The following is a 21934-nucleotide window of genomic DNA, read 5'->3' as shown; positions in this document are numbered from 1 at the left end:
CCTATATGTTATCTACAAACTTGTACTGACCTGAAGAATTCTAATGCCAGGTAAGTTTTACCATATAGTGAAAATGGTAACTTAAAATTCCCAAAAAGCATTTGTGCAATTGCACTTTTTGTGCAAATTCACTGCACTTGGAATTTTATTTCCCCACTTTCCAGTACACTATATGGTAAAACTAATGGTTTCATTCAAACGTGCAATTCATCCCGCAAAAAATAAGCCCTTATATGGCAAAATTGATGGAAAAATAAAATAATTATGGCTCTTTCAAGAAAGGGAGGAGAAAGCAAAACAGTTGCCGGGGAGTGAAGGGGTTAAACGGGTGAAATGTGTTTTCTGCTGGCTATGTACCAGTACTTGCAGAGAAATAATCGCAGGACTCCTTACATGAGGCCTGCATCTTAGGAGCACTTAACATAGAGAATTCACCAAGTATAATAAAGTATCCCTAGCATGTCCTTCCTAAAAGGGTTTTTCAATAAATGAATAAAGTCACCATTGTGGCTCACTTTATGTCCCAGTAGTCAGACATCATCCAGCTATCCTGAAATTGGGGCTCTGCAGGCTCACACTCAATGGAGTGCTCTGCCTCCACTCCATTCATTGTCTATAGGACTGCGGAGTACAGACCTCAGTTATTTCCGTTAATCACATAGAGTATAAATGGAGCGGAGGTCGGGCATACAATACCTCTTCTACATTCAGGATGGGGCTACAAAGCCCCTTTCTTTGGTGTTCCAGAACCTCAGTCTTGGCATCGCAGAGGGTCCCAGTGGTCAGACTTCCAGCGATTATCAAGTTATCCTCTATCTCCTCTGTTGCTTTGCTCCAGTTTTGTTTTATATTACATTTAAAACTGAGAAATATATCTAAAGCCAGACAGTGTGCCATAGACCTAAAAAGGCCTTAGTGTCACCTCCGATCAAAAAGTGCCTCTTCAAAACAAATATTGCCTACCCTTATACTTATAAAATATTGCCTACTTTTAGCCTCACCTACAAAATATGCCCACTTTTATCATCATCTAATCCTGAAGCTACAACTAGAGGACCAGGTGAAGGTTCTTCTGGCTTTTTTGTGTACTTTGGCTCACTGCTCAGGCTTCATGGTATCCATGTCCTGAGTTGAAATTGTCGCTCTTCTGGGAATGAGTAACTAGGCCAAAAGTCCTATACGTGGGATACTTGGTGGTAGCTGGGGGGGCCTTGGTCAAATGCAAAGTTGTTGGCTGTAAGACAACTGAATATGGCAGATACCACCCTCTCTATTCTTTCTAGAGTAGGATCCAAAGATTGTTAAGCATATTGACCAAGCTCCCATAACCCTGTTTCTCCTCATATGAAATGGACACCTTTCGAACAGTCTCAGGTTTCATGTTTATGTGTCAGTGTGACCTCAGTACGCCTATACTACCCCTTACACTAAAGGCTGTTTTACATGCTATGATTTATCTGACGATATGTCGTCGGGGTCACGGTTTTCATGACACAATTCCGTCATCGTTAGCGACGTCGTTGCATGTGACACCTACGTGCGACTCCGAACAATCACATATAGGGTGAAAATCGTTGATCGTTGACACGTCGTTCAGTTTCAAAATATTGTTCGTCGTTTGGAACGCAGCAGACATATTGCTACGTTTGACACCCTGCCAACAACGAACAACATCCACACAACCGCCTTGGTCAAACAATATATCGCTGAATGATGTAGCATCGTTTATGAGATGTGTACGTGTGACCACTACAAAATGACCTATGAGCGATCTCGGAAAATCTTAACAACGATCTGGGCGTGTCACATCGCTAACGAGATCGCTAGCGATATCATTGTGTGTAAAGCAGCCTTTAGACTTAGCGGCACTTTGCACAAGCCGATGCTGCGATGCCGAGCGCGATAGTCCCCGCCCCCGTCGCATCTGCAATATCATGGTGATAGCTTCACATGCACTCACCTACCCTGCGATATCGCTCTGGCCGGCAAACCGCCTCCTTCCTAAGGGGGCGGGTCATGCGGCGTCATAGCGACGTCACACGGCAGGCGGCCAATAGAAGCGGAGGGGCGGAGATGAGCGGGACATAAACATCCCACCCACCTCCTTCCTTCCAAAAAGCCGGCCGGGACGCAGGTTGGTGATGTTCCTCGCTCCTGTGGCTTCACACACAGCGATGTGTGCTGCCGCAGGAACGAGGAACAACATTGTAACATCGGTCTTTCCCAATTCATGGAAATGACCGACGCTACACCGATGATACAATTACGACGCTTTTGTGCTCGTTAATCGTATCAAAAATGTTTTACACACTACGATGTCGAAAGGGACGCCGGAAGTGCGTCACTTTCGATTTGACCCCACTGACTTCGCACCTGCAATGTCGCAGCATGTAAAGTACCCCTTAGACTTAAGGGTGCCTTACACGCGATATCGCAAAGGAGATATCGTTGGGGTCACGGTGGTTGTGACGCACATCCGGCCTCGTTAGCGAGATCACAGCATGTGACTCCTCTGAGTGCCCGTAAATGATCGCAAAAGAGGGAAAAATTGGTGGTCATGGAGAGGTCGACCTAAAACAAAATATCGTTTTCTGCTTAGTAGTGATGTGGTTCGTCGCTTCTGCGGCACCACACATTGCTGTGTGTGACACCGCAGGAGCGACAACCATCACCTTACCTCCGTCCACCGGAAAAGGAGGAAGGAAGGAGGTGGACGGCATGTTCCGGCCGCTCATCTCCTCCCCTCCTTTTCTATTGTGCGGCGGTTCAGTGACGCTGCTGTGACGACGCTGTGACGCTGAGCGAACCGCCTCCTTAGACAGCGACGTCGCAGAGCAGGTATGTGCGTGTGACGCTGCCGCAGCGATAATGTTCGCTACGGCAGCGATCACCACATATCGGCCGTACGACGGGGGCGGGTGCTATCGCGCTCGACATCGCCAGCAAAATGCTAGCGATGTCGCAGCGTGTAAAGTACCCCTTACACTTTGTTCTTCAATATCTTTGCTGTTCTACTGATCATGACTAGTGATGTCATGGTGCTGGCATACAAATGTGGTGCTATCCAACAGTCAGATGATCACGATGACCAATTGACTCATCAATGGTTTGAACAGTGGAGTAGAAGTATACCTCTTATCGGGCTACTTAGTAAACATTATCAATGCTTGAATATTCGATCTTCCCAATACTTGTATATTACAGTGACATTTCCATAGTGTATGTAGACTCTATTTACTCACAAGGAAGTTATCAATGCTCAAAAAATCTCTTTAAAGTGGTCTTTAAAGCGTTACTGAGTAGATATCCATATAATCACTTCAAAAGACCATATTATGAGTGCAAAATAATTCAATCTTTATTAACATGATTAAAAAACATATACACAATAGACAAAAAGGACATGATTAAAACATGAAAAAAGGTGTAAAATGAAGGGTCTATCAAAAGACATCCATGATGTTAACAATCTTCATTTATGACATAATTTGATTTATTGAAACCATCAAGTATCATCCCCTGTATTACTAAGTCAATTTATTCAGACATATGAAGAATATGTGTACAAATCTCATTGCATGTAGTTCATGAACAACAATTATTATGGGTTTTTGAAAAAAAGGGGAAAATTAAACTTCATATGGTAGTCAGGAGAGCTGCATATAACTGAGATAAATCATTATGCTCTAAAGATGTAAAAACAATGTGTGTATCCCATTATATGTAATTTCTGAGCAAACATAATGTTTATATATTTTGTAAAAGAGATAACCTTCACATAGTGGGCATAAACAGAGCATATTAGAAGATATCAAATCTCATGGTATGTGAGAAAAGATCAGAGCATTCCTCACAGACAAATGTATTAAAGTCCATATGGGACAAATATGCAAGTAGATGGTATTGATGTTTACCTGATGTTGATAGAACCTCCCTCACACCACTCCAACGATCGTTTCACGTATCTTCGTCAGGGAGTGATGTGAGGGAATGCTGGGCAATCTTATATAATCCCCACACAGCTGAGTTATATTAATGAATGAACACTCTGCTTACCGGGCGCTGCCGGCACGGACGCGGGGAATCCCTCCCCCCACCACGAGGCATAGGTATGTCAGCAAATGCGACAATGTCGCCTGTGATGACGCATCCACACCACGAGGCCGTGAGATCGGGAGCACGCATGCGCGCTGCAGCGTCAGTGTTCACAATGCTGTGCATATGTGAAAACAGCTCCATTTTGTTGTATACCACATATCGGGCTCATCTACAAGGATAATAGAGTATATCAAGTGGTAAGCGGTGCGAGTACATAGCAAAACCCCAGAAACTCTGTCAAAGGATCAAAGTGAATACAGACCTGATATCCAAACTTATATTAATTATAATCAACATTATCTTTATAATATGTCATTCTTATGTCTGTATATTTACAAGAAAAGGGGTAATGGTTCACACCACTCCAACGTGAAACGATCGTTGGAGTGGTGTGAGGGAGGTTCTATCAACATCAGGTAAACATCAATACCATCTACTTGCATATTTGTCCCATATGGACTTTAATACATTTGTCTGTGAGGAATGCTCTGATCTTTTCTCACATACCATGAGATTTGATATCTTCTAATATGCTCTGTTTATGACCACTATGTGAAGGTTATCTCTTTTACAAAATATATAAACATTATGTTTGCTCAGAAATTACATATAATGGGATACACACATTGTTTTTACATCTTTAGAGCATATTGATTTATCTCAGTTATATGCAGCTCTCCTGACTACCATATGAAGTTTAATTTTCCCCTTTTTTTCAAAAACCCATAATAATTGTTGTTCATGAACTACATGCAATGAGATTTGTACACATATTCTTCATATGTCTGAATAAATTGACTTAGTAATACAGGGGATGATACTTGATGGTTTCAATAAATCAAATTATGTCATAAATGAAGATTGTTAACATCATGGATGTCTTTTGATAGACCCTTCATTTTACACCTTTTTTCATTTTTTAATCATGTTCTTTTTGTCTATTGTGTATATGTTTTTTAATCATGTTAATAAAGATTGAATTATTTTGCACTCATAATATGGTCTTTTGAAGTGATTATATGGATATGTATGTAGACTCTGCCTGGTTATAGCTTTGGATGATAAGACACCAGGCTCATGAAGACAGTGTCGCTCAGTCACCTAATGCTACCTTCATGTCTCTGACTTTGAAGTGTATTTTTTAAAGTTTCACATCAGAAATTTTGATGCCGAAATTAGGACTTCTGCCAGCGGACATGTCAATGGAAACACATGTGGATTTGTCCCAGTGTGGCTACTTTGTGTCTTCTTGGGGCATCCACTCAAATATTGAAAATTTGCAGAGTGTAGATTATTCCACACATTATTTCTTCTGCAGGTGAATAGAGAATAAATGGCCAGCTTCCATTGCATGAGCTGCAGAATGTCACCAGAATCTGCACTGAAATCCAGAATGGGGACATGGCCGAAGCATTTGCAGATCCACTGTGGAGTGGATGCAGAGTATAGACGCCGGAAGAATGCTTTGCTATTTTTTTTAACCTTTTTAAATGACAAAATTAATTTTATTTTCAGACGATATCTAAAATCAGTAAAGTCGCCTCTTCTGAACGCACTGCCACACAGGCACATTGCTTAAAATGACTTCCTTTCTGCGGTGACAGGGAAATTGATGGCGTTATGTCGTCAACAGTAAATTGCAGCAGTTTGTTAAAATTATTGTTTTACTTGCTGCCTGACAGGCTAGAAAATAGCTCATCCTTATTTTCACAAGAAGCAGGAAGGTCTTCCGCCACCAAGGAAAATGCTTTACTTCTTAAGGATATGGTGTTCCCTATAATTTTTTCCCTATTCACCCGAAACTCAAAAATACAAAAGACAACCTTTATATAAACTCTGCTTTACGTACAACAGAATGGTCATGTCACCTACAAGTCCATGGCGGCTGTTGAAACACTATGTGCTCACCACAAGTTCTACTCACTAAGAATAAAGTAGCACTTCTCCGAAAATATTAAATAAAATTCCCATCAGACATAGGTCCTTGTACGTTCTCTCCTCCCCCCAGATGTTGAAACTATTTTGCTCAGTTATTTCTTAGTTATGTAATATGTTTCCAGAAAGCTGGGGACAACCAATATTGTCCTCCATACAACGCACATTGGGGTTGTTATCCAAGGGCAATTTGGACCACTAATTCCATTTTCACCATTAATTCCCTTGTTTGAAATCTTATATATAATCAGAACTGAGGATTTAAATATTGGTCAGACATTAGAAGATAAGTTACACGGTGGTCATCCCATTCCAATCAGTATCACAGTATCAACTCACCCCCCAAAAACACAAAACAGAGCAAATATATCAGCATGCCAGGTTTATGTCATGTTAGGCACAATTCTGCACAGGGTCACAGTTTTACAAAGTATGACTTGACAATGGGTTACCTACCTGGGGTCCATTGTGTCCCCCAAAGACTGACTCATGCCTGGTGCTCCCTGCTCGCTCCCACTGGAACAGAGTTGTTGGTGGTCAATACGCTGCCTGTATGAAAAAAGACTAGGTTGACAGGAGCTAGGAGAGTTTCCCAATGTCTGGCACTCCTCTCCCGCCTGCCAACCTGTTTTGTTTTCTGTTTCATACGACTTGTGCCTTAACCACCAGTAAGCAGGACAGAGTAGAGTAGCACCTGGTGCATGCCAGACATTGGGAGAGCCACCTGATTACATGAACATTAGAACCCAGGCATGTAATGTCCTGAATACGGCTTTCTATTGTGGGTCTTCCATCAGAGAATAGATCACCAATCCTATAGTAATATGGTCAAAGAACAAATCCACCTGCTGTGCTGAATGAGAGGGTCTTAAAGGGGATGTCATCAGAGAATGACCTATTTTTTTTTATTATTTTTTTTTAAATTATGTGAAATTGTATATTTTTTTAGAAAAAAATTTTTAGTCTAAAATTTTCCATGTCTGAATATATATTTTTTTTAAAAAAAATCAGAACTCTTACAATTTTCACAACGGTCACTAGGCCTAATACTAGATTTAAACTTCCTGTCTGCGCCGAAGACTTTTCAGCAGACAGGAATACAATGGCAGGCAGCAGCTCTATACACAGACCAAACCATTAATACTAGGGAAAGTAACAGCTCTTGTGCTCTCACGCCCTTTGCCTTAATTAGCGCATGCTCATTAAATGCTTCTACTGCTGCCAATGGCCACGTACCTAACGGTATTATTAGGCAAAGTGGCCAGAGGGAAAATTGCAAGATTTGTTGTTTTTTTTAATAAAAATATAATATATTAATATTTAAAAATATATTTTTTTAAATCAGATTTTGTATTTATTTAAGCAATAGGTCATTATCTGTCAGTGGCACAGTGGCTCAGTGGTTAGCATTGCAGTCTTGCATCTATGGGATCCTGAGTTCAAATCCCACCAAGGACACCATCTGCAAGGAGTTTATATGTTCTCCCTGTGCTCGTGTGGCTTTTCTCTGGTTTCCTCCCACACTCCAAAAACATACTGATACGGAATTTAGATTGTGAGCCCCAATAGGGATAGTGTTGCTGATGTATGCAAAGCGCTATGGAATTAATAGTGCTATATAGGTATTATTATATTTTCTGATGACACATTGCCTTTAAAGTGACAACCCTTGTGATTGAGAATGCTGTGGTGCTCATAAAAATTGTGATGTAGTTTCAACACAAATAAAAAGAAATAGCGTTTTCCCAGTCAAACGTGGAAGATATTCCAAGGCTTGGGACCTGCATCTTACACAGGTGATCTGTCCTCTTTGTTTAGTAGGTATTTGTATTTTCTATTAAATAATAATTCTAGGGCACCATTTATAACATTGTATATTGGGCTCTTTCTCCGTTATTCCTCTTGAAAATGTATGAAAAACTGACTATTTAGTTTCACCATTTCCCTTGTCATAGGATATGTCTCTTCATAGTCTTCTACTGTCTATGATGATTGGAGAGTTGTGATGATGATTGGAGAGTTATTCCCCTTGTGACACCCAGTCTAATAATCTATTTCAGGAGGAGTGATAGAAGAATTACCGGATACAGCACAATGAAGAATAGAAGCTCCAGTATTTTTATTTAGGGGAAAATACTTAAAGGGAACCAGTCACCAGATTTGGCCCCTATAAGCTGCGGCCAGCACCAGTGAGCCCTTATATACAGTATTCTAGAATACTTTATATAAGAGCCAAGGATGTGCTGTATAACATAAAAAACACTTTTATACTACTCACCTAGGGGATGGCCCGGTCCGATGGGTGTCGCTGCTCTCCGGTCCAGTGCCTACTCTATGCGGCGATCGCCGTCCTCCTTCATCTCAGCCCCGTGTGCATGACGTGTCCTACATCATCCATACAGGTCGGCATTGCGGTCCTGCACAGGTGCACTTTGTACTGTAATGCACAGGCGCGAGAAAAGGCTAAAGACCACCCGCACATGCGCACTACAATATTTTGATCTGCCCTGAGAAGATGAAAGTGCGCCAGTGCAGGACTTCAATGCCGGCCAAGGTGGATGATGTAGGACACATCATTCATACTGGGCTGGGTAGAAGGAGGATGACGATCAGAGAGGCGCCGGGCCAGAGAGCAGGGACACCCATCGGACCAGACTGCCCCAGGTGAGTATTATAAAAGTGATTTTTATGTTATACAGAACAGCCTGGGCTCTTATATACAGTATTCTGGAATGCTGTATATAAGAGAATACTGGTACTGGCTTCAGCTTATAGGGGACAAATCTGGTGGCAGGTTCTCTTTGATAAAAGCTACACTAGTCAGGACAAATCTCAATAAGGACCCATCCAAATATAGATAAAGGGATATTCCCCTCCTACAAAAAAGTTATCCCCTATATATGGAATGGGTAATAACTTGTTGATCACAATAAGTCTTGCTGCTAGGACCCCATAAATCCTGAGAACCCCAATAACAGTGGCCTGATGCCCTGTCATAAATGGAGTAGAGATGCTCAGCCACGTCCTCCTATCTATTTTTTGTGTATGAAACTGATGACTGCAATTCTCAGCTAGTCCTATAGACAACGAATGATCTGGAGGCAGCACATGCGCATCATTGCTCCATTCATGGCGGGGCTGCAGAGTTCCATTCTCAGAATTCTAAAGCCCCAATCGTGGAACCCCCAGCGATCTGCAAATTATTCCCTATTCCAAGGCATAGGGGATAAATTGTTTTTTGGGGGGGAAATAACCCTTTAAACAAGGACATATACAGTGGTACTAATATTATTTAAATGAGCAGGTGGAATTTCTCTTTAATATAAAGCTGTGATGCAATATTGAAAAGATGTAAGTGCTGTGAAATTGTAAGAAAGTGCTAAGTTTTCCCCTTACAAGACATCTTTTTCATTTTATGTAATATCAGTGAAATATTCACAGATGGGCTCACTAAGCGGGAATTTTATGTCATTTAGCTCCCTGAACAATGCAACAGCTTATTTCTGCTTCAAGTCAATTTCATAGGACATTTTGAAAAGTAGATATTAAACTAATAAATAAGTATACTCCATTTTTTAAAAAACATGTATTATCCCAACTTGATATTTACACAAATTATTCATATCATATATATGCTAGACGGGTGTCACAATGGCCTTGTTAACTGCATCTCAGAGCTATTGGTGCGGAGAATCTACTTTTACAGGATTTACCTGCAGAATCTTTATATAGAGACTAATGTCCTGATATTAGACAAAGGATAGTTAAAGAGATTGTCCAGGGTTAGAAAGACATCTGTTTTCTTATGGAAACAATTGCCATCCCTGAGCATGTGATGTTTTACGAACTTGACAGCCAACTTGTGCTGCCTGAACCACGGGAAGCGTGAATCCAGAGTTTTACCACTCCCAGCCTGTGGACTGTTATGGCACAGGATTTAATAGATGGCAGACATGTTTCTGTAATGTGTACAGTAGGTGAGTGGTGCCATGTTATGGAGGAATCAGCAACGAGAAGCTTTACTAGGTGATATAAATCAGTAGTTGGACATCACCTCACTTCTAGCCTTTAGAGACTGTGCATTAGAATTTTGGTAGAAAACTCACAAATTGCCATACTACTCATTTGCACCAGAACTTTATTTTTTTTATTGATTTTCACCTTAGCAGAATAGGTTGGGCATCTAACAGGAATACTGTTAGTTACACGAAAAATTGTCTTAAATTATACCCCAAATCTACACTGATGTATAATCTACGTACATTTTACTTTTGGTTTCTGGCCACCCAAAGATGTGAAGAAATAATTAACAAAATTGCGCTCCTTAAAAAATTTAAAACTAGCATACGAAATGCCTGCCTTAATAAATTCCCATGTTCTCCCACATTTATCATACTTTCTAAAGTTCTGAAATGTGGTCATTTCACCGGAGCACCCAAAGTCTGATTTGTCTGACAGATATTCCTATTAATTGAGCTGGGTAATGCTTTCACTGTCCAGGTGACAAATGTCATACTGGACAAAGAACCCCTCGACTTTTGTTAATAGAAGTCGTGAAGGATTTATACTATTTCAGCCAACCTTTGTGAACCGAAGGGAACTAGTAATGAATACAAGAAATTAGTTTCAATACATCCCCACCAGTTTTTAAGTTGATGACTTACTTTCCCTCAGATCCATAGCTGTTCATACTGTCCTCTATTGATTCATGGCTTGCTTGGCGTACAGTTCGACTCGGCATCTCGACAGCAAGTCCAGTCTCAGTACTGCGCTGAATAGCACCTTTAAGCTTACGTCCATCTTCTGAAAGACACAAGAAGCATTATTATTATTATTATTATTATTACTACGTTACATTTTGTATAATTCCACATCCCATTCAGTTGTGTATGTCTTAAGCAGTGGTGTAACTACCGCGGTCGCAGCGGTCGCTACTGCGACTGGGCCCTGCAGGTTAGGGGCCCGCGGCCACCCTGCAGATCAGCAGCTAGCTCCTTTCTGTGAGAGAGGAGCTGCACTGATCTGTTGCAGAAAACGCGGCCGCTATATGACCCGGTGCCGCCGCTGATACTGGGCAGGGGGGCACCGGGGCACCCTCCCCCGTCATCGCACACAGCAATGATAAAGCATAGAGCAGCCGGCACCACTCTATGCTTCATCAGCCTCCCCCGATCCTGAGCAGTGACGTCACTCCTGTGCGACTGCTGAGTTGAAAGCACAGAGTGCAAGATGGAAGGACGCTGACCGGAGCAGCGGGGGAATGAGGAGAGAGGTGAGGACGAGCAGCGATGGAACAAGGAGATGGGTGAGTACTTGATGTTGTTTTTTTATATAAATTAGTGACTACACAGTGGCCAGTGACGCCCATACTATTAGATCAGGCGGGCTGCCAAGCCATACCCCACCTGTGTACCATGCAGGGACAGAAACTCTAAAATGCAAAACCTAACAGAAAGGGGCCTGGCAGTATCCTGTACAAACAAATATGAGGTTTTAGTTGGTAATTATGGCCATAAAACGGAATCTGTTTGGTGGGGTATGGCTTGGCAGCCCGCCTGATCTAATAGTATGGGCGTCACAAGCTGGAAAGTGCAGGTTCCACCCACAGCACAGAGTATTTCAAAGGTGTGATAATCTTGTGGCTAGTCTCTCTCTCTCTCTCTCTCTCTCTCTCTCTCTCTCTCGTTTCCTATTGACTTCCATTATGCTCATTACTCAAGATGAGCACTCAAGCATTACAAATTGCTTGACTCGAGTAACAAGCACTAGACAACTTTAGTGCTCGCTCATTACTAACAAAGGCAGCTACCATTGAGTATTTTACTACATGTATTACACTTACATACGTGATCCCTAACAAAAAGATTAAAAAAAAGCACTGAAGTGGTGCTTTAAAATTAAATTTGCATTTGAATTTACATTTGAATTCTCAGCCACTAGATAAAAGATAAGAATAAAATTAGGTTTTACAGATTTCTGTTTTACTCTTCTGAAGCAGAAGTGAGCTCTCTTAGATCATAATATTAAATTCCTACAAGCAATTTACTGATAGAAGAACAAGGATTCTCATAGAACTGATCTTAAATAAAGATGTCAGCCCCATCGTTCACGAGCATTAAATCTATATATAACAGTGTGGTACTTCTCATATTTCCCTGTTGACAGCATAAATCAGAGCATGAAATGATACTGTCTCCATGGCTGAGTTATGGCACCCATTAAATATCTATATGCTTTCATCTAGAAACAAATATTAAACTATAAAAGAAATGAAATACTTCGAGCACATATCAGTGATCGCTGCAAAGACATTTTTGGCATCAAGAAGAAAAAACTGCTAACTTCAAGCAATGTTCAGTAGATAAACTGTAGATTTTAAAGTTCACTTATTACGCCAAGGATTAAAATCCATGCTAGGTGATCTGAACCCTCACATTAAAGCAAAAGAATGTTGACAATCATGGCCAAGATCCATAGCTGTCATCTAAGAGGTTGTCACTGGGTTTTACTCCAGGTACAAGGACCAGGAGTGTAGCACGCTAGTTGCCTAACCCATCAGCGCATTAATTACGCTTGAAAGAGCTGATGAAGGAGAGGAGAACCAGATGGATCAGTGTACTAAATGGATAAATTAGAGAAATGAAAACCTATAGAGAGTTCTGTACACTTTACAGATATACTATTCAAAAAGTCAGACTAGACATGTATTGAATATTTAGGGGGATATTTACTAAGGTAATGGCAACAGCTGCAGGCTTATGCTGTGAGTAATATGTTGAGCAGACAGCAGCGTTGTATTGTTAGACTTTGTTAATATGTGTAGTAGTTCCTTTTATGTACTATATGACTCTCAGTGATTTGCTTTGTTGCTGTACAGTATGTCCGAAGTAAAACAGTTCATCCTCCCACAATGTGTGAGAGCTGATGATTCTGCTGAAATCCACAGTAGGAATTATCCAACAGCTTTGGGCTGTCTGGGCAAGATTAGAGTTTATGATTTCTGGACGCATTTTTTTGTCAACTTCAAATTACTTTATGCATATAGAATATAGATCATTAACTTATTATCTAAACATGTTAAAAACTCTAGGGGTTTCACAATTTTCTTATTTTACTTGACTTGTCATGGATATAGTTGTGCCGCCCCGTGTCAGCAGCCAGGCTGCTCGGATCCGGATCCGCGGTGGCTCGAGGGGCATCCGGACCCGGGGGTCTCGCGGCCACTGGAAATAAGGGGGGTATTTACAGGGGATTATGTATAGAGAGTTTGTGACGCTACCCGTGGTGTGTGGTAAGGTGGAGTACCATCGCTGCAGCTGGGAGTACCCGGTGGTGATGGAGTGGGCATCCAGGTGTTTAACCCCTGCACGGGTAGGGGGGATGCCTTGGGACTCAGTGATGGTGGAGGGACGTGCTGTTGGGAAGGTTAGGGTCACTTGCGTACTTACTCAGTCCATGAAGCTGACACCGACAAATTAGTAAACCAAAGTTCTGGACACCGCTACCGCTGAGGGGGAGCACGTTTGGGTCAACATTTCTGCTGGTGTTGCCTGTTGATCTGTGACCTTTCCCTTGGCACCTTGTTCTCTTCTAGTTGGTCCCTATAGCATGAAACTAATTGGGTCCTGCTCCCCAGTGCGGCTAACTGAGGGAGCTTGCTCTCAGGGTTCACGCTTGGGATTTTCTGGACCGTATGTGTGGAAAGTCCTATTCCCCTTGTTGCGCTAGTACCCCGATTTTGGAGCGGGTGGAGAGCGGCTCTTGAAGGCTCCATACTCGTCGGGTGAATTATCAGGTTGCCTGAAGCTACTCCCTGATCTAGGGTCCACGTACCCCGTCGTGCCCTGGTCCCAGCCCGGTGATGGTACAAGGCTGCCGGCTGTCCTTCACGACAATGCCGTACCCCTTGTCACGATCCCCTGCGACCGGGGGTCCAGCTCCTACCAGGCCCAGACCAACATCTGCTACCTAGTACTTCCAAGGAGCCCAGCTCCTGACCTCCTCTCTCTTTCACCTCCAACACTACACTCTCCTACTCCTGACCATCCTGACCATCCCTAAACTAACCCCCCAAGTGGGCGACCCTATTCCACTCAGGCCGTCCACTGGTGTGTCTGGTGGGTGTGGTGCAGAGTGTTCCTAGGATTTTGATTAGCTGGTTTTGGCAACACCATAGATTAGGGACCCGTAACCAATGAGGAGGTGGATATTGTACAGAAGGGCAGATTGCACAATACCCTGTGACGACCTGATAGGCCAGGGCGTCACTTAGTTAAGTAACAAACATCTGTAATCACAGCAGCATGGACAGAGGCTGAAAATTTGAGCAGAGACTCTTGATAAGAGCAATACGTATACCCCTGAGAATTTTGTGGGAGAGCGGTTGAACATAATAGGTTTATATTGCATGTATTATTACATTTTTAATTATGAGTGATGAGCGAGCACTGCAATATACGGGTGCTCGGTACTCGTAACGAGCAGTTGGATGATCGGATGGGCACAACTCTGAAGATTTTGCGGATGTACTGTATATATATATATATATATATATATATATATATGTATATATACACACACACACACACACACACACACCTACAATAGATATTATTTATCTATTTTATCTATTTTCTTTATCTGCAAAAGGGGGCACACATAGAAATCATGGTGTCCCATACCAGAGGTTCTAATTGCCCTAATACCCTCCCCACTCCCAATCAAAAAAAATATTTGGCTGTGTCACATAAGAACATGCTTGCCAACTTTACAGCCCTTTGAAAGTAATTTTCTTCCTCTTGAAGACCCTTTCATTGCACCCATAAATTATGATGCCAATATTATAATGCATCCCCCATAGTCTCCTATATATTATATTGCACCCCCATAATGCTCCACAGTATAATGCACCCCTCAGTCCTCCATATATTATAATGCCCCCCTATAGTTCTCTATATATTATACTGCACCCCTGTAGTCTTCCATATATTATAATGCACCCTCATAGTATAATGCATCACTCAGTCCTTCATATATTATAATGCACCCCCATAGTCCTCTACATAGCATAATGCACTCCTCTTAGTCCTCCATATATTATTATTCACCCCCATAGTCCTCCAATATATTATAATGCACCCCCATAGTCCTCCATATATTATGATGCACCCTCAATCGTCTTCCATATATTATAATGCACCCCCCATAGTCCTCCATATATTATAATGCACCCCCAATCGTCTTTCATATATTATAATGCACCTCCCATAGTCCTCCATATATTATAATGCACCCTCAATCGCTATCTGTATATTATAATGCACCCCCAATCGTCTTCCATATATTATAATGCACGTCCTATAGTCCTCCATATATTACATTATTATATTGCATCCTCATGGTCCTGCATTTATTATAATGCACCTCTATGGTCCTACAAATAGTATAATGCACTCCCATAGTCCTTCAAATAGTATAATGTAATCCCCAATAATCCTCCATATATTATATTATTATATCAGTGTAGTAACTAATTTTAAAAAAGAAATCTCTTCTCTCTCCTGCTGCTTCGGTCTCTGCAGTGACATCTGTTCTACAGCACTACACATATCAGTACAGTAGGCACGCACTAATAACATCATAATGCCCCTGGTCTAAGATGTCAGCGCATCAGCGGATCACTCCCTCTTTCATCATTGCTTCCAACTTTATCAGGATCCACGATTGCCAATACAGTTCAAAGAACAGTGCCTGGCGGGAGTCACCGGGCCCCCCCTGACTCACAGGCCCCATAGTGTCCGTGTGGTCTGCCGCCATTGGCAATATTCCACTGGTCTGTGATATTTGCCAATAAGTGGTGACAATATTCTACCATCGCCTCCCCAAATAGCAGTCCCATTCAGATTTCACAACTGGAACATACAATGCACCTATTTTATCTTTTTTTATCCAATCCATGCATATTTTAATTCACTGTGCAAGTGTTTTTTCCCAACTATGTTATAAATAGCTGTAGATGACATAACTGGGGCATGGTGCAGCGGTCCCCAGAAACAACGAGACTTTGCATTTCTTTGTTTATTCGCTTTTGGTCTGGGCTAGCTTACTTTAACAAAGCTATTACACTTCTTCCTCTGTTTAATAATTTTTTTTCCCAGTTAGTGTTTGATATAAATCCGCATGTAAGATCAGTACTTGCATTTTAAAGTATGTAGTCTCTAGTCTGTTTATTCAGTTTGTTCATGATTGAAATTTGCGAATAGCAATGGGAAATATGAGAGAGAGAAAGAACAAACATCCTTCTTGGAAAAGTCTAGAGCAAGACTATGATCATTACGATGACAAATTAGGGATATATTCAGGGCAGCACAGTTGAAAAACAGGCACCAAAGGTATAGAAAAGGGGCCCCAATTGGATTTGTCCTATTATTCTTTTCAGTGATGACAACCCATGTGGGGTTAAAAAAACAATGATTTCCCTAGGATAATGGGAAGAGTGTGTGTTAAAATAAAAAACACAGATTCCTGTCCTGGACTGAAAAAGGTGTGATGACTTTAAAGGGGTTGTCCATTTCTAAGATATTTATGGCCTATTTTTAAGTTTGGTCAACAGTATTTGATCAGTGGGATCTGACACCTACCGGTAGCACTACCACCGTCATCAGGGCATTACTTACATTACTGGTGTATGGGGCCCAAAGGTGCAGGGGACCCGCCGACCCCAGTACCTACTTTGACTGTATCCGTCGGGTCCCTGCACTGGAATATACGCTGCCAGAAAAACAGTGGCTGACAGCTGATGTCGACGGTACCGTGACTGGGGTCACATGGCAGTGATGTCATGTGCCATGGCACATACATTCCGATGTCAGCTGCCGATCACTGAGCACTGGATATAGGGGAGGATGCTGCGCGAAGTGTGAGCGGAGGCAGGGTGAGTACAATTTTTGTTGGGAGGAGGGTTGTGCATTAGAGACAGAACAGGGACTATATATACCAGGAAGGGGCCCAGGATAAAGACATACGAGTATATACCAGGACGGGCCCAGGATGAGGACATATATACAAGGATGGTTAGATACTGTATATACTAGGATGGGCCTAGGATGAGGACTTATATACCAGGATGGGCCAAGGATAGGGACATATATACCAGGATGAGCCTAGGAAGAAGACATATATACCAGGATTGTGCCCAGGATGTGGACATATACTGTATATACATATATATATATATATATATATATATATATATCAGGATTAGTGATTTACCCAAACAGTAAAGTTTGTGGTGATACCGAACATAGACTTTACAACAAAAAAAATCAGTGTTCAAGTTTGGAGTTTGGGTGCTTTACGAATGCTAACCACTTGAGCGAGCATTGGTGTGCTAGGGTACACTCGGTGCTTTGCCCAATGTGAGCTGCTTACAGTAGTTGAATGACTTGCACTGAGGGTAAAATAAACATTATTGGATGTAGTGTGTAAAAAAAAATAAAAAAACCCAGTCCTCCTTCCCCCAGAAGTGCTTTGTTTATGGCTGGCTGTATGTGGGGGGAAAGCTGAACTGCCCAATCAGTTAGTTCCAATGGGGTTCAGGTCTAGTCTGGGTTCCGAACTGAAGTTTAAAATCGGGCACAACCCACTAAACCCGAACTTCAATGGGTCCACTCAGTTCTAATCAGGATGGGTGACATATATATATACACCACGATGGTGAGATATATATCAGGATTGGGACATATATACCAGGATGGGGGCATACATACCAGGATGGGATGATGAGGACCATATATACCAGTATGAGGACAATAAATACCAGAATGGGGCCCAGGATGAAGACCACATACTGTATATCAGGAGGATGGGGCCCAGGAGGAGGAAATATGTATCAGGATGGGCCCAGGATTGGGACCATGTATAACAGGATGGGCGCAGGATGTGGACATATATATCAGGATGGGGCCCAGGATGAGGATATATATACCAGGATGAGGACATATATACCAGGATAAAAAACAGAAATACTAGGATGAGCACATATATACCAGGATGAGGGAGATATATACCAGGATGGGAACATATATATCAGGATAGGTACATATATACCAGGATGGGGCCCAGGATGACAACACATCTACAAGGATGAGGGACATATATACCAGGATAGCAACATACGTATATACCAGGATGGAGGAAATATTTACCAGGAAGTGGCCGAGGAAGGGGGACATTACTACATAATGAAGGGGAAGGGGCAACTTGTATGTCTTTATAGAGTTTAGAACGCTATAAGGGCCCATGCATCTGACCAACATGTGGTGGGGGGGCAGATCCAAGTTTTACTGGGGCTCATCGAACTCTAGTTATGTTACTGGCACCAGTCAACCAGACACAGCTGCAGCTACTTACATTGTATGGCCACAGCAGAGGGGCTGGACGCGTATGACATCAGTGACGTCTGACGCTGCTGGCCCGCCCTCTGTGGCTTGCCCCGGACCCCGGACTCAAGGTGTGGAGACAGAGCTCAGGCTGGATCCTGGGTGGAGTCTCAAGACAATTTTGCCAACATGAGGCCCTGAAATTCTTAGTGGCAGCCATGCTGGTAGCAGACAGATATAAACAGGGTACTGAGTCATAACAGCAGGCACACTATCTGACATGAAATCAAAATAAACCTTTCCTGTTTTAGGTCAATTAGGAACCAAAATTATTTATAAATGACTTTCTGCAAAGTCAAAAGTTTACATTAATTTCATTAGTATTTGGTACCATTGCCCTTAAACCGTATGACTTGGGTGAAATGTTTTGGATCTCCTTCCACAAGCTTCTGACAATAGTTGGTAGGAATTTGGGCCCATTCCTCCTGACAGAACTGGTGTAACTGAGCCATGTTTGTAGGTCGACTTGCTTGCACTTTTTAGCTTTGCCCATAAATTTTCAATTGGATTGAGATCAGGGCTTTATGATGGCCACTTAAAACAATGACTTTGTTATCCTTAAGCCACTTTGCTGCAGGAAAAGAACTCAACAACATGATGCTGCCAGCACCGTGTTTCACAGTTGGGATGGTGTTCTTAGGCTTGAAAGCTTCTCCCTTTTTCCGCCAAACGTAACAATGGTCATTATGGCCAAATAGTTCAATTTTAATTTTGTCAGACCACAGGACATGTCTACAAAAAATTAAGATCTTTGTTTCTGTGCGCATTAATCTGGCTTTTTTATGTTTCTTTTGGAGTGATGGCTTCTTCCTGGCAGAGTGGCCTTTCAGCCCATGTTGACACAGTACTTGTTTCACTCAGGATAATGACACAATCTTACCAGTTTCCGACAGCATCTTCACAAAGTCTTTTGCTTTTGTTCTTGAGTTGATATGCACATGTCTCACCAAAGCACATTCATCTCTGGTACACAGAACCTATCTCCTTCCTGAGCGGTATGATTACTGGAAATTCCCATCTTGTTTGTACTTGCATATAATTGTTTGTACAGATGAACGAGGCACTTTTACGTACCTGAAAAATGCACCCAAAGATGAACCAGACTTATGAAAGGCCATAATTCTTTTCCTGAGATCTTGGCTGATTTCTTTTGACTTTCCCATGATGCTACACAAAGAAGCAGTGTGTTTCAGGTGTGCATTAAAATACATTCACAGGTGTGTCCCTAATTAACTCAGATGTTGCCAATAAACCTATCAGAAGCTTCCAAAGATATGACATCATCATATGGGCTGTTGTTTAAAGGCATAATAATACTTTTAGTGTATGGAAACTTTTGACTTTGCAGAAAGTAATAAAAATACCTTAAAACATTTTCTCTCTCTCTCACTCTGTCATTATTCTGGAATTTGGCAAATCAAAATAATTTTGGTTCCTAATTGACAAAAACGGGAAAGGTTTATTCTGATTTCATGTCAACTAGTGAGAAAAACATGTATATGTGTCTTTGTAGATAGTGTAAGTAAACTTATGTTTTCAACTGTATATACTTTGTAGTATCTATTCTGATACTGCAGGAGCCCATCTTGTGCACGAATGCACAGTGTCAGTGCACACTCTCATTCTTCTCTCCTGCTTGCATCAGCCACCTGCTGCTGAGTGACTTGTGTGCACCAAAAAGCCACCTAAAATAAAAAAAATCAAATTGGCAACCCAGGCACTGCTACATCTACAGCAGCGAAAACTGGGAGCATGCAACCCAATAAGGGACTTTGGAATCCAGGTTTCTGACCCTATATCATACTGCTCTATTACTGCATAGAGAAAACCTGACAACATATTTCCTGTAAGAGAAACACTTGTATCTTTATCATTCAGCCATAGATCTCTAATCTCAGTACAGAGGCTTTCGTGATAACAATGCTTGATGGTCTCAAACAATATTACAATGATTAATAGCAAGCTGTTGCAGGCCGGGGCGCCTGAAGTTTGTCACAATTTTTAGCTGCCCTGTGTGTGACACTTAGTCACTTAACGCAAGTACGCCTTCCTTCATAGTAAATGTTCACCACATGAAATACTGACAGATGGGCTCTAGGAAAATACGCCTAATTTATCCTTGATATTTGGATACACTCCACTTCAGGGCTACAGAATTGGGATTGCTAAGTTTTAATTGCCACAAATGAGAAGAGATATCTCATTTAGAAAAAGGGCACAAGTGATGTAATTGGAAATGATGCCTCATCACTCCTCAACAGAAAACAGGTTGGTGCAGGTATCACATGTTGCTTAAAATGTTTTATTTTTTTTAATCTCAAAACAAGGGGAGGATAGAAAGATCATAAAAAAATAAAATCTGTCCATTACTTTTACATTGATCCTTAGGATAGGTCATCAATGTCTGATTGGTGGTCCGACACCCCTCACCTCCACCAATCAACTGTTCTTGCTTCCGGCGGTGGCAGCAGGCAGCCAGAAATGCTCAGTTCTGGCGCTGCTCCATCTTCTGATAGTGGCCACGGCCAGGTACTGCACATCTGCTTCCTATTGATTAGAAAAGGGCTACCCAGGGACAATGTAATTTTACATTAAAATTCCGGGGTCGCACAGACATAACATAATGATTACTAATTGAGTCTTGTTGCGACCGACCTCAAAAAAATCCGACATTGTTTGCTTTTTGGTCACATGCGATTTTACCCTCATAGGCTCCAATGTAAGTAATGTGAGACTTCATACAACCTATCTGATATTTGTTTATTACAGCCCAATCGCAACTCTAACACATTCATGCATAAGTAAACTGGAGACAAATCACACTTATGATTTTGATTTCATGAGTTCATGAGTTTTTGAAAATCACTGTCGTAAAAGTAGAGTCACAGAGTATCCCTAGTCTTATAATTTCTCTCCTTTTATATTTTACACCTGTTTGAGGCTTCAAAACTAAACTGCACTAAGAAAATTATCAAAACTCGCAAGGGTAAGGCCCACTTCACACTGTGTTTTGTCCTCCGTCTAGTGGTTCCATTGGGGCTTATGTTTGAACCTCTGCATAATGGGATTTGGATGTATGCGCCAACGGGGCCGTTGACTATAATGGTGCAGACGGAGTCACCATATGCTCTGTTGTGGAGCATTTACTGGTAATTACGCCTACTGAAGGTGCACACCCGGACATAGTAGATTGTGTCCGGGTGTCTGCCTCCAGTATGCGAAAATGTGTACGGCAGACCACACAGTGACTCCGTCTGCACAATTATGGTCAATGGCCCCATTCATATGTTCGAATCCCATTTTGCCTATGGTTCAGATATAATGGGACCACTGAAAGGAGGATAAGCCAGAATGTGAAAGGGGTCTAAGAGACATCAATCTGAGAAATAGATGGAGAAGTGAATGTCTAACAGGGCTGAGACAACAAAAATTACACAGAGGTAGGTGACTGCTGGGGGCAC

The 21934-nt window shown here is 41.8% G+C and overlaps 1 protein-coding gene across 2 annotated transcripts in view; it reads right to left on the bottom strand.

The window, feature by feature from the left end:
• RIMS4 (regulating synaptic membrane exocytosis 4) overlaps positions 1-21934 on the bottom strand; it is a 301335-nt gene that overhangs the window by 107436 nt on the left and 171965 nt on the right. The window contains exons 2-3 of one of the 2 annotated variants that reach the window (XM_075350034.1): positions 10698-10836; positions 6490-6582 (exon numbers count right to left, since the gene is read on the bottom strand). In XM_075350034.1, the coding sequence (XP_075206149.1) occupies positions 6490-6582; positions 10698-10836 (232 nt within the window). The remainder of the gene's footprint in view (positions 1-6489; positions 6583-10697; positions 10837-21934) is intronic. The other variant, XM_075350035.1, reaches the window with a different exon arrangement.

This window comes from Anomaloglossus baeobatrachus, chromosome 5 (assembly GCF_048569485.1).
Source record: "Anomaloglossus baeobatrachus isolate aAnoBae1 chromosome 5, aAnoBae1.hap1, whole genome shotgun sequence".
Lineage (NCBI taxonomy): Eukaryota > Metazoa > Chordata > Amphibia > Anura > Aromobatidae > Anomaloglossus > Anomaloglossus baeobatrachus.
Note: the sequence above shows the minus strand (reverse complement) of the source record. Positions and strands in the feature narration are given on the sequence as shown.